Raw genomic sequence first — 13,801 nt, 5'->3', positions numbered from 1 at the left:
TTAAAGAAAAATTGTAGGAGGAGTAGGCTTTCAAAGGTTTTCGATAAAACCGGAAATGGCGGAAAATCTATATAACCGGAAATTGACCCCATAGGGTGTGTTGAACTCGTCTTGGTCCAGGGAATCCAATGGTACCTCATTTTTGAAAATCGGTCATACGGTTCAAAAGTTACGTGTGTAAACACAAGTCCAACTTTGACCCGTTGGTGGCGCTAGAGTGCTCCAATGGGAGACATGAAACTTGGTGAATATAAAGAGGGGACTGTGCTTAATGAGTGTGCCAAATTTCACAACTTTTTACTATACGGTTCTAGGGGCTGCCATAGACTCCAATGGCAGAAGAAGTGTAATAATAATAAGAAAAGGTAGAAACACTTAAGTGGCTTCGCCGCTTCGCGGCTTGGCCACCAATAAATATAGCTGCAAGCAGCAATGGAGGGGCCAAGCAGTCCAGAGCAGGACATGGCTTCCATAGCACTTGTGCAACAATTAAGTCACAACAACCTGTTGCATTCATGCAACACACCAAGTTTGGTTGAAATATGTGTTTGCGTTCAAGAGTACTGATAGTTCAAAGTTATTTTTCTGGTATAACACTGCAGGCCTCCTCTGCTCCTCATGGGAACGATGGAACCCAAGTTTGGTGACAATCGCGCAAATGGTTGCTGAGATATGCTCTTGCGCCTCGTTTGGCGGCTTCGCCACCGCTTTTGATCGTCTCTACCGAACAAACGTTTTTGAAAATTGAAAATTCATCTGATTGCTTTTGTGAAACTGGGTCTAAAGATCATCTTTGCCAAATTTGGTAAACATTGGACAAAAATTGGGGAGTGCAAAAGGTTTTTTCACTTTTCCATGAAATCCAAAATAGCGGCCACGTCCATTCGAATTTTATGAAAAGTTACTGATAGTCAGGCTTTATATCTCACAAGACATCAACAGACAAAGAAATTACTTTATTAAGGTAAACACTTCAACCGTTATTAGCCAAAACGCGTTTATGCTTCCGGCCACGCCCCCTTTTAGTCACATGACACAATTTTTGGAGGACATCCTCAGAATAAGGTTCCGAGGCGGCGTACCAAATTTAGTTTCACTGCCTCAAACAACTGCTGAGATATGACTTCACTTCCTGTTTGGCGGCTTTTCTGCTTATTTTGATTGGCTGTCACGGACAAAAGGTTGTGGGTATCAAAATGCTCTACCATAACTTTTGTGCGGCTTGGTCTGAAGAGCATATCTGGTCATTTTGAAGAAGATTTGACAAAGATTGTAGGAGAAGTAGGCTTTTAAAGGTTTTTGATAAAACCGGAAATAGCGGAAAATCTATATAACCGGAAATTGACCCCATAGGGTGTGTTGAACTCGTCTTGGTCCAGGGAATCCAATGGTACCTCAGTTTTTAAAATTGGTCATACGGTTCAAAAGTTTCGTGTGTAAACACAAGTCCAACTTTGACCCATTGGTGGCGCTAGAGTGCCCGAGTATGGGACATGAAACTTTGTGAATTGGACCAGGGGACTGTCCCCAATGAGTGTGCCAAATTTCACAACTTTCGACTAAGCGCTTCTAGGGCCTGCAATAGACACCCAGTCTTAAGAAGTATAATAATAATAATAATAATAATAATAATACTAACAATAACAATAGGTGCCTCGCAGCTTCGCTGCTTGGCCCCTAATAACTAGAGAGGGTACAATTTTGGGGGAAATTGTAGGGTGTGCTTGCTTGCGTCGGTTGCACAGGGATCCGTTTTTGAATGACATTTTTACAACTGATTTCTGTATATTTTATATGAAAATGCATACTTATTATTTATAAAGATTAAATAGATTTAAAAGCATTTTTTTTTTTGCTGCTCATTTACAACTGAAAATACGAGTGAAGTGTAGAATGAAATAGATGTCTTCTCATTTCCCCTGCAAGAGGCAGCCTCATCGTTGAATCAAAACGAATAAATTTGGCAGACCGGTGTAAAAATTGACCTAATTTCTATGACTTAAACGTCATTTTAAGTTTTTCCCTTCTCGTGATATTTTCAGGCATGTAGCCTACTCATTGCATTCATTCATGAATAAAGAACCCCCTTTGAAGATTATTTTACGACGTTACCCGGCAGTAGAAGATGGAATCGCGATTCAAACAGTACCATCTGCTAACTGAAAATATGCCCCCCAAAACGTAAATAAGCTTGATATTTATTTAATGGAAAATCGCTCATTTATAAAAAGCACACTGGTAGCGATCATTGTCAGTAACAACGCAAAATGCGATATAGCCCTGTATGGAGAAGCTGCCCCGGTAAATTGTACTACTACGGTACAGTACTAGACTACTGCTGTGTTCGTCTTGGTACTGTAGCGATTGCGTTGGTTGAATTGGATTTAACGTTCCGTTGTACGGTTTAAGCTGAAATTAATTATTTTCATGAACAGATTGACAACGTTTAGGCTGTGGCAATGAAGTTCAGGTTAGTAGTTAGATAGACTTTTTAAGTAAGGGGAGTGCCGAACATGTTCTGTCGCCGTTTGACTTCCTAAACAGCTGTGTAAGTTAGATGTTTTTGTCGTGTGTCTCACGTAAGCTACAGCGTTGCAGTGAGCTACACTGGTTTGAAACCACAGGTAATGGTAATTTCACCAACAAATCGTTTACTAATGTCAGAATAAATCCTACAACGAAAATGTATATGTGAGGAATGTTTATTTTAACGATTGAAAACGGATAACGCTACATCATAGACCACTGTAGTATGTGTTGCCCGGGCAACACAGGCTAATGTCATGATGCTAATACTTCAGTGAAATAGTAGACTACTGTTTCCGAAAGTAGATGTACTTCCTTAATAATAACAGCTTATACTGTACATTACACATCACAATTGTGTGTCATATCACAAAGTAAAATGAGTAAATAGTTATCACCCTGGCCTCTTTGCTTGTGGCGTTTCTGCAGCTGCCTTGCAGTAAAGCTATAGTTAGCCTAGCTATCCCCCAAGTTAACAGATGCGAAACGAATGTTCTGCCAAAGGTAGTCACGCGTGTTTTCGTGACGTAGTGACGTTAGTAACGTCAGTGACTGTGGCTAGCAAATTAGCCACCGTTAGCTTCACTTTTCGCCACAAAAACTTAACTTCAGCCTAAACCATGCAACGGAACGTAAATTCCGATAGAAGCAACTCAATCGCTACCAAGACGAAACTTTAAACACCTACGTTGTCTATGTAGGCCAAATATTGACTGAGTTTTAGGGGGGCAAAAAGAAATAAAAATAATAATAATAATATATATGTGAGAGAACAAAGGTTGTGCTCTCGCCGAAGGCTTGAGCACACCCAATAATAATACTAACAATAAGCAGCTTCGCTGCTTGGCCCCTAATAATACTAACAATAACAATAGGTGCCTCGCAGCTTCGCTTGCTTGGCCCCTAATAATAATAATACTAACAATAACAATAGGTGCCTCGCAGCTTCGCTGCTTGGCCCCTAATAATACTACCAATTACAATAGGTGCCTCGCAGCTTCGCTGCTTGGCCCCTAATAATAATACTACCAATTACAATAGGTGCCTCGCAGCTTCGCTGCTTGGCCCCTAATAATAATACTACCAATTACAATAGTACTTACTAATAATAATAATAATAATAAAACTAACAATAACAATAGGTTTCCTCCTTACGTAAGAATCCTAATAATACTACTACCAATTACAATAGGAGGCACCTATGTTGTACCTAGGTTTCCTCCTTACAGAGGAATCCTAATAATAATAATAAAACTAACAATAACAATAGGTTTCCTCCTTACGGAGGAATACTAATAATAAAACTAACAATAACAATAGGTTTCCTCCTTACGGAGGAATCCTACTAAGAAAAGGTAGAAACACTTAAGGTGGCTTCGCCGCTTCGCTGCCTGCTCCACCCCTATGGGTGGACTTCTGTATTAATTGCATGGGCAAGACACCAAACAATTTTAATTATGCAAGCATTAGACAATAGTGTTAGACTATACATCAGTGCCTGTTACTTCATAAATTATTGCTAATGTGCCCTACCACTAATGTAACCTGTAGATGTTAATAACCACTTCTTAACCACTGTGACTCTCCTTAACAGACAGTGCCAAAAGGTCACAATGATGAAAAAAGTACTTATTTGGTATCTTTGATGAGAAGTGTGGTTTCAGATTGGGTTGTTGGTTGACTTGTGTGTCATTTCCTCTTACAACAACTGATTTGATGTATAAATGCTCACACTTGAGTGACACCAAGTATTGGTATATTGGCCCAATGTAAGAATTACAAGCAAGAATGAGTACACTTTACCAATGCATGGGGTAAAACAATGGCAGACGTCTGCATAATACCCATACTGACAGATTAAACAGAATCAAAATAGAAGCTGGGGTGGAGGCTGCATCAAGGCAGCATAACTGGCTAATGAACACACGTTAATTTTGACTACAGCAGTGTTGAATGGGATGTAAGGCATTTTGGCATGAGTTTGAAAGTATCCAACTAAAAATATCCCACCGCAAAATATCCCACCCACCCATATCCCACAAATAGCCCATCAAATCATTTAATTCGGTCCAAATGCCGTCCAATAATGGCATTCGGTATGGAACTTAATGATTCTTTGTGTTTATCACAGTCCCGCAATGGACACAAATATTGGATTTATTTCATTTTACTGTCAGAGCATTTTATTTATTTCTATCAGTGTGAAATTTATTTAAGTAAATATGACAAAAAGTGCTTCTCAAAAGCATTACCTAGCATAGCATCAGGCACAGTGAGGGCCTCATGTACTAACGCTTCTGTGCCCACTTCAGGCGTATTTGTTTCGCAATTTGCGTGTAAAAGCATGGCGAGGTATGTACAAACATGCCGCACTGAGGTAAAAGCGCAGAGTGCCTGTCGCGGGAACTGAAAATGGCAAATTGCGCTTTTCCGTGTCATGCATTCACGGGAGGGTCAAGGGGAAAGTGGGAGTTTCCCATAAAGAGATGGGAGGGGATGCGTAAAGTGCGCCTAATTATGTATTCCGCGATATGTACAAAACCCGCTTGTGAAAGCGCAACTCTATTTTGCGGTGAAAATTCTCCGCCTGTTAAAAGCAGGCGTAAACCAGGATGCGCATATGCCTTCTAGTGAAATGGCAGCCGTAACCCGAGCAAGACGAAGACATAGGCAAAATAATTTTTGCCACAAGGATCACACTTTTTGAGTTGAGTGAACACGAAATCATTACGCGTTACAGATTAAGCAGCCATGTAATATTACAGTTACTGGAAGAAATCAAAGATTACATCGAATCTCCGACTCAGCGTTCACATTCCATTCCAGTAGTTGTTAAACTCTTCGCTACATTACAAATATTGGCATCAGGATCACTTCAAACAGTCATTGCTGTTTTGACTTTGGTGGCTGATCCATGATAGAGAGAAAGAAGGAGGCCCATTCAATTGCGCGTTTAAATGCTCGCAATGTACGGTATAGTGGGCGGAGAAAGGCGCTGATTACCTGATGACCTGCAGGTTTCGTAAATACGACGTAAACTGAAGTATCACAGAGTGCGCAATCTGCGGGTTGGCCATGGCGCTAATAATGCTACGTTTGCGAATGTACGTACATGAGGCCCTGAGTGTGATGGGCGTTACCTATGAAGATCAATCCAGCTGACTGTACAAACCACCATCAGCAGTGCCTGATTTCTCAGGTCAATTTTTCGTATAATTCTCTCCAGCCACCACCTGCACACTCCATTACTTTGGATTATCAGGTCAGTGTTTGAGAATCAGAGAAATCCATTCACTGAATTCAACAGCAAGTTGGTCAGGATCAGATCAATACCACAACAACCATGGTCTTCCATTTTACACCGATCAATCATTGACGAACAAAGCTAGTCACTGGTCCTGTTTGCACAGTGGGTTTTTGTCTGGTGTTTACAATACCTAAGTGGTAGGCTTGAGTGTCAGTTGAGTTTAGGCATAGAGAAGATTGTAGGCAGGGTTTTCCTGGGTCAAAATGGGTCTTCGGTGCTCAAAAAAACCGAAACAATCTATGTGTATTTTTATTTATTTTTTACCATTTCATAAATAATGGAGGCTATGCTTGAGGAAATCATTTTGCTTCCACTTTAGATTAAAATAGATAGGCTAATAGATTGACAATAGTCCAAGCCCCATGGTGCTATCATGTATGGTTCAAAGATTATCAAGGTTTATCTCTTTACGTATATCGGCAAACTACTGAAATGTATATCAATAGAATCTAGAACTAACCAGTCATCAGAAATGGAACACACAAATTATGAAATTCAAGTTTATATATTATTACTATTCATTTTTATTATACAAACTAAGCTAAGGGGAGGCAGTCAGTTGCAGAGGTCACATCCAGCTTGTGAACACTTCACCCTCCGCTTTTTGTTGACCCCCTGGTAGAGTACCACAATTACCACCAACTGATGAAGTCAGGATTCCGCAGGTAGATAATTGGGTGCTTGCTTCGAAGCAAGCTATTGTTCACGCACATCACAATTGCGTCTTGATCAGACAAGATGACACACTCTATCTATCAACGAGATTACTATTGATCAAAACAGAACGAGGTTTCGGCTGTACTTGAAAAATACTATTAAACGTATTCGCGGACATGCACTGCACGAGTGATTAATTGCGATGACGGCTCCAATAGAAGTTATAGCGAGCACATAGAACTTTATATATATTTTCTAATCAATGTACTTATTCCCAGGTGTTTTGCAATTTCCTTTTATTTTCTTCGTGCCTACACAATTTATTAGCATTCCAGGTTAAAGGGGTGATTGACTGGGTTTTTTGGGTATTTCACACTCTTCCTTAAGGTCTCCGAATAGGGTATGTAACGTTGGTTGGGTTGAAAATGGCCCGGGTGCTGTTCTATGCCCCCTGACAGATCCTCTGAAATTTTCCCGGGAAAAACCACTAGCTTTTCTCCTTTTATGGTATGCTCATTAATATTTAGATGAGCTGTGCGCTGATTGGTTGGTTTTCAACGAGTGAAGCTGGGGAGCAAAAACGCAACACAGCCAACAGCACTCACTGAAACACCGAAGGTGGAGACTTGAAATAAAAATGCAAAATAAATCTGTTTTCAACAGATTGACTAGATGTCATTTGAAATGATAACGTTAGTTGTTTCCACTTCTGTTGTCAAAGCAAACTGGATTGACCTAGGTGGGTAGAACGTTACAGCTTAGCAACCAAACTATATCGTGATTCAACTCAGCTTCAGTTAGCTAGCTCTAGACATCTTGCTGAAAAATAACCTGACAAAGATCTGGACAAACATGCATCGTGAATTGTAGATTTACATAACAACACAGGTTATTTATTTAAATGAAACAGTCAGGAACATGAAACAACGTTAGCCCCATTGCCAATATATGGAGCTAAATCAGGGCCAAATGTTTTGTTAATTCGAAAAAAAAATCTTTAGCTGGAAAAACAAAAGCTTGACATTGAAAATGTACGTTTTGGTCAAAAACTTGAAAAATAAAACCATGAATTCAAAGAAAAAATAAGTTTACCAATTTTTTTTTCAAGTTGAATAACATTTCGAATAAAGTATGGAATTATTTTGAATAAATTATTAAGTTCATTTTTCACTTTTAGATTTTCACAGTTTCACATTTAATGTTTTCAGATTCAAAACTTTTTTTTTATGGCTTCAATTCTTTTGTTTGAGTTTCGTATTTTTTGGGGGGGGAGTTTCAGTTTTTTTTGTTTTTTTTCAGATCTGTTTTTCAGTTTCAGACTTTTGGCCAGGTATTTGCGTAGGGGGCGTGGCTTCAACTCAGAGGCAGGAGTTACGAGTGACAGCCTAACCAAGAGGCAGAAGACTCGGCAGTTGGCCGTTTTTCGAATTAACAAAACATTTGGCCCTGATTTAGCTCCATACCAATACACTAGGTCAAATCATCACACATTCTACCTATGCTCTTGCGTTAGCAAGCTAAATTAATTTGCCTACAGTCTAGGTCAGGGGTCACTAATTGGCGGACCGCGGTCCGGGTCCGGACCCAGGCGGTTCCCTATCCGGACCCGGACCTATAACCGATATATTATTATGGAATTAATTCATTTTGACGGAACGTTTCCATTTTAACCCGCACATCTTTTTGTTCCAACTAAATGTGGTTTCTATCTTACTTGTCCAATACAAAGGTCCAATCAGGAGCTTTAATAACTGTAATCACCATGACAACTCACTCACTGAAAGTTGGTTGCAACCTCTGTGGGTCAGGTTGTGTGTGTCATTCGAAACAACGCAGGCTAATCGATTTGCTAACAGTACCTGTTTCTTCCTTAGCGAAAAACATGGCGTGCTCTAAACCCGGCGAAAATCCAAATCCAAAAATACCTAATTTCAGACAAGTATGCATTTGTGCTGCCGGTGGGGCGCACAAAACCGATGTGTTTAATGAGACGGTTGCCCTTGTCAATAGTGGTAGCTAATGTGAAACGTCACTATCATGGCCGTGGGAACTAGGAGTGCTGTAGCACCCCCTGACAGCACGAGAATTTCCAATGATATGACTTGAAAATTCACCACCGCGGCACAGCTCAGGCCCGCAGTAGCGGACTGGCCATCGGGAGCACCGGGAGAAGAATAACAATGGAAAACCAGGCTAAGAAACGTAAGGGTGGGGCTGAAACATTGAGACAAAAATACATCACCTTCACTAGACAAGGTTTTACCAAGTGAAAAACGGCTATGTTCATTTTACATAAAGCTCAAAAAACTATTTTGTGCTCAAATAAAGGCAAAAAAAATGGTCTTGCGTGCTACGCGCGCTCGCATTAAGTATCCTAGCGTTCTCACAAACTAGCATCACATCAAACATAATGTTCATGACCTATTTTTACTCCCAGTCCATCCCTACCGCCCCGTAACATTAAGAACCCCCCCCCCCCCCTGATAAAATATCCTATGTTCCCGCGGCTATGGTCACTATGACACAAAGCATGGACACTTTGAACAAAATTACCCCCAGAACTCTGAGGTGAGGGCCAGAAAAATAAACCATAATATTTCCGGACCCTGGACTGAATGGAAATTTGGTTAGTGGACCTTTTGGGTTTCTAATTGAGTACCCCTGGTCTAGGTGTTTTCGCTATCTAGCTGTTCTTGCATTCCTTGAAAATCAGCGTTAATAAAAAGCAGATGAGCTAGAGTCTAGCTAACATTGACTAGACGGGCATGACTGATGTTTGTCTATACCGTAGCGTAGAAGATCCCTGTGCAGTTCGACCCTCGACACATTTGCGCGAACCATTTCACCAAGGACGGTTTTGAAAACCTGGGACAATGTAGCTAAAGCAGGATTTGCTATGAAGCTGTTGCTGAAAAGAGGTGCGTTCCGACCTTACGTTCATCAGAATCAGAATGGGATTTATTCGCCATGAAAGTTTACACAGACAAGGAATTTGCTTTGGCAGGAAGGTGCATACAATAAACATATAGGGACCTCAAATTTAAATATGTGGACTATCTATACTAAGGGTACATAAACTAGCAGTACTAAGTGGAATTAGAATTAAATAAAATATACAATAAAATAGAAGTTGCCGTAATTTACAATATAAAAATACAAATATTACAAAAAATACAAATGTACAAGATACAATTTTGTAATGCAGTGCAAAAAGCTGTGTGTTTTAAGCAGGACGTCATTAGAGTCAGTGTGGTCCCTTGGCCTTGTTGAAGAGGCCAACAGGGGAAGGGAGGAAACTGTTTTTGTGGCGTGAGGTATTGGTCCTGATGGACCGCAGCTTTCTGCCGGAGGGGAGTGACTGAAACAGGGAGTGTCCAGGGTGGGAGGAGTCGCTTGCCTCAGGGTCCTCAAGATGTGCAGGTCCTCGAGGGTAGGCAGATTGCAGCCAATCACCTTCTCAGCAGTGCGGATGATACGCTGCAGCATGCTCTTGTCCTTGGCAGTGGCAGCAGCGTACCAGACGGTGATGGAGGAGGTGAGGATGGACTCAATGATGGCTGAGTAGAAGTGCACCATCATTGTCTTTGGCAGGTTGAACTTCTTCAGCTGCCGAAGGAAGTACATCCTCTGTTGTGCTTTCTTGATGAGGGAGCTGATGTTCAGTTCCCACTTGAGGTCCTGGGAGAGGATAGTGCCCAGGAAGCGGAAGGACTCCAGTGTTGACTGGGGAGTCACACAGGGTGATGGGGGTGAGTGGGGCTGTGTTCTTCCTGAAGTCCACAACCATCTCCACTGTCTTAAGAGCATTGAGCTCTAAGTTGTTCTGGCTGCACCAGGTCACCAGGTTGGCCGCTTCCCACCTATAATCAGACTTGTCTCCACCAGAGATGAGCCCAATAAGGGTGGTGTCGTCCGCAAACTTCAGGAGTTTGACGGACGGATGACTGGAGGTGCAGCTGTTGGTGTACAGGGAGAAGAGCAGAATCAGAAGGGATTTTATTTGCCATGAAAGTTTGCACAGACAAGGAATTTACTTGGCAGGAAGGTGCATACGTTAAACATATAGACATCGTAAAACTTAATATGTGGTCTAACTATACTAAAGGTACAAGTCTACCTAATACTAATAAAACATATTTAAAAAAATATAAAGTAGCCAAATAATTTACAATATAACAATATAAAAATACAAATAGTACAAGAGATACAAATAGTACAAAATATACAAATAGTGTAATATAGTGCAATTGCAATGTGGCAAGGTGTCATTGTGCAGATTGTGAATCAAGTCAGTGCGAGCTCTTGGCCTTGTTGAAGAGGCCAAAGAGGCCAACAAAGAGGGGAAAGGACGTAGCCCTGAGGAGATCCGGTGCTTACAATGAAAATCTTATAATTTAATCTATGTGAATTCAGATTAGGTTTGAGTAAGATTATTATTTTTAAAGATTATTTTTTGATCTTGAATTGAATGTACCATTATAGCAATAACTATTTTTCTCTCACCGTTTCTCCCTCTGTCTTTCTCTCCCACTCTTCACTCACTCTTTCCCTATTTCCCCCCACAAAGATATGGCGACATGGTGCCCAAAACTATCGCGGGGAAGATCTTTGGCTCCATCTGCTCTCTCAGCGGGGTGCTGGTAATCGCTCTCCCTGTCCCCGTCATCGTCTCTAACTTCAGTCGCATCTACCACCAGAACCAGAGGGCTGACAAGCGACGGGCACAGAAGTTACAAGTGAGCATAAGTTTTACTATCTTAATTAGCAAAACTGGTAGACCAGGGGGCAGCATGGAAGTCTAAGCACTCTTCCAACAGAGCTGTGTATGCAGCGCATATTTAACGACAGACACAATGTTGTAATATTCTGAAACAATGTGCCAATTCTAAGAATACAATTCAAGACGTTTTCAGTTATCATGTGGTTTCAATCTTCACCTCCTTTCCATTGTCACTTTGTAAATTTTGATCCATCCATTTTCTTCCGCTTATCTGGGGTCGGGTCGGGGTGGCAGCAGGCTAAGCAGAGTACTCCAGATGTCCATCTTTCCAGCGATGCTTTCCTACTCCTCCTGAGGGATACTGAGGCATTCCCAAGTCAGATGAGATATGTAAACACTCCGAGTTCTGTGTCTACCCTGGGATCTCTTCCCAGTTGGACATGCCTGGAAAACCTCCAAAGGAAGGTTCCCAGAGGCATCCTAGTCAGATGCCCGAACCACCTCAACTTGCTCCTTTCGAACGAGCAGTGTCTCTACACCGACATCCCTCTGGATGTCCAAGCTCATTTTGGCCCCTTGTGTCCACAATCTTGTTTACTTTTGTTTTCGCTCACTACCCAAAAGCTCATGACCATAGGTGAGGGTTGAAACGTAGATTGACAGATAAATCGAGAGCTTTGCCTTCCAGCTTAGCTCACCCTTCTCCACAATGCTTCTATACAATGCCGCACCAGTCTACCTGTTGATCTCATGCTCCTTTCTCCCGTCACTTGTGAAAAAGATCCCGAGATACTTAACCTACTTTTCTTGGGATAGCAACTCACTCCAACCCCGAGAGAGCATTTGATGGTGCTGTACCTCATCCTGGCTGCTTCACACTTCTGCAAACCGCCCCAGTGCATGGCCACGGGAACTAGGGGTGCTGAGGTTGCTGCAGCACCCCCTGACAGCACGAGAATTTAAAATGACTTGAAAATCCACCACCGCGGCACAGCCCCGCAGTAGTGGACTGGCCATCGGGAGCAGCGGGAGAAGAATAACAATGTATAAATATAGCTGCAAGCAGCGATGCGGGTTCCTCCACAAAATATTATTAACATTGTACACTGTAGAAGATTGAGACTTGGACAACAAGAGAGCAACTACTTCATGTTTGGCCAACAACAATAGGCTGAACAGGGATTTGAATTTATGAGCATAAGGTTACAAGTCAGTCTTTCTCTGAATAGTAAGGACTGAGTATTAACTTTTTATAGGATATTGAAACGCTTCTTGGGTTGATCTCTTTCCAGACACTCAGTCAATGCACAACTAACAATAGTCATGTAGGCAACAGTGCTAGGGCAGAGCTCATGTTCAGCTCCTTGCGAGAATAGCCTGTGACAGTTCAGTAGCCGACTCTCTGGTCCCATTAAACTACACAACATGCACAATCAGGGTGACCAACAAGATTATATTAACTAACCAACAATAACATTACAAACATCTAACTAAACGAACACAACAACTGAAATCCCTCGCACGGCTGTTGTAACCAAACTATTTTCCACAAGTCTTTGCGTTTTTTGACATGCCGCACTGCATGCTGGGTACCCAAGGGTGCTGACGCTGATTATATAGCTGTGCTTCGACTGTGTGATATGAGTATTAGTTTTTGGTCAGCTTTGGGACAAAGGTTAAGAAACGGTTGACATTTCAAGGTGACATGAAATTGCGCATGGTATTTCACAACGATGTCTGCCTGTTAAACTAAACAAGTAATAAACGTTATGACAGGCCAATAGACTGCGCCCGGATTCGAACCTGTGACATTGCACTTTGTAGGACACCGTTTCAACCCTTTGAGCTACCCTGAAGGATGAGAATAAGCGGTCAGTTACTGTACAAAAAAAGGAAGGCGTTTCTCCTGTAGCACGGATTGTTCGATTCGGCCAAAGTTTAAACAGCTGTAATTCAATGATCTTGACATATCAAGGTGAAATTGCGCATGGTACTTCAGAACGATGTCATCCTGTTTAACTAAACAGATATTTAAATTTAAGACAGGCTCAAAAACTGTGGCTGGATTCGAACCTACGACCTTATACTTTGCAGGTCACAGTCCCAGCCCATTGAGCTATTCTCAGTGTTGAATATTGTAATGTTCAGTTACTGTCTGAAAAGTAAGCTGTTTCTCCTGTGGTAAGCGTTGTTAGATTCAGCCAAGGTTGAAACAGCTCTAATTCAATCATTTTTTGACATACCAAGGTAAAATAGTTTATGGTACTTCAGAGTGATGTCATCTTGAACCCTATTAGGTTTGAAAAACCATCATTCAAAATGATGATTTAGTGACACAAACATATTGAGGCAATGTGGACATTTACATAAGTACACCCCTTTCAGCCATTTTGTATTTGATTCAACTGTCTTAAGTAAAGTTTTTAGATACATCCATGATACATATCTGTTCAAAATTTCAAGTCAATTGGAGCTTTGGTTCAAGAGAAGAGGAATTTTGAAGGTTTTCCCAAATTATCACTGTACAGGAAAATCCATCATGGCGGACCTTATGGGTCCTTGAGGCTTTTTTGTTCCCCATGGGAAATGAG

General features: G+C 41.4%; 1 protein-coding gene across 1 annotated transcript in view; it reads left to right on the top strand.

Moving 5' to 3' along the window:
- Window positions 1-13,801, top strand: part of LOC134018330 (potassium voltage-gated channel subfamily D member 3-like) — a 243,070-nt gene that overhangs the window by 153,585 nt on the left and 75,684 nt on the right. Inside the window, exon 3 of the mRNA XM_062458217.1 lies at window positions 11,058-11,226. Coding sequence (XP_062314201.1) covers window positions 11,058-11,226 — 169 coding nt within the window. The remainder of the gene's footprint in view (window positions 1-11,057; window positions 11,227-13,801) is intronic.

The sequence above is a fragment of the Osmerus eperlanus genome, chromosome 4, assembly GCF_963692335.1.
Source record: "Osmerus eperlanus chromosome 4, fOsmEpe2.1, whole genome shotgun sequence".
Classification (NCBI taxonomy): domain Eukaryota; kingdom Metazoa; phylum Chordata; class Actinopteri; order Osmeriformes; family Osmeridae; genus Osmerus; species Osmerus eperlanus.
This window is presented reverse-complemented; position numbering and strand designations above follow the sequence as displayed.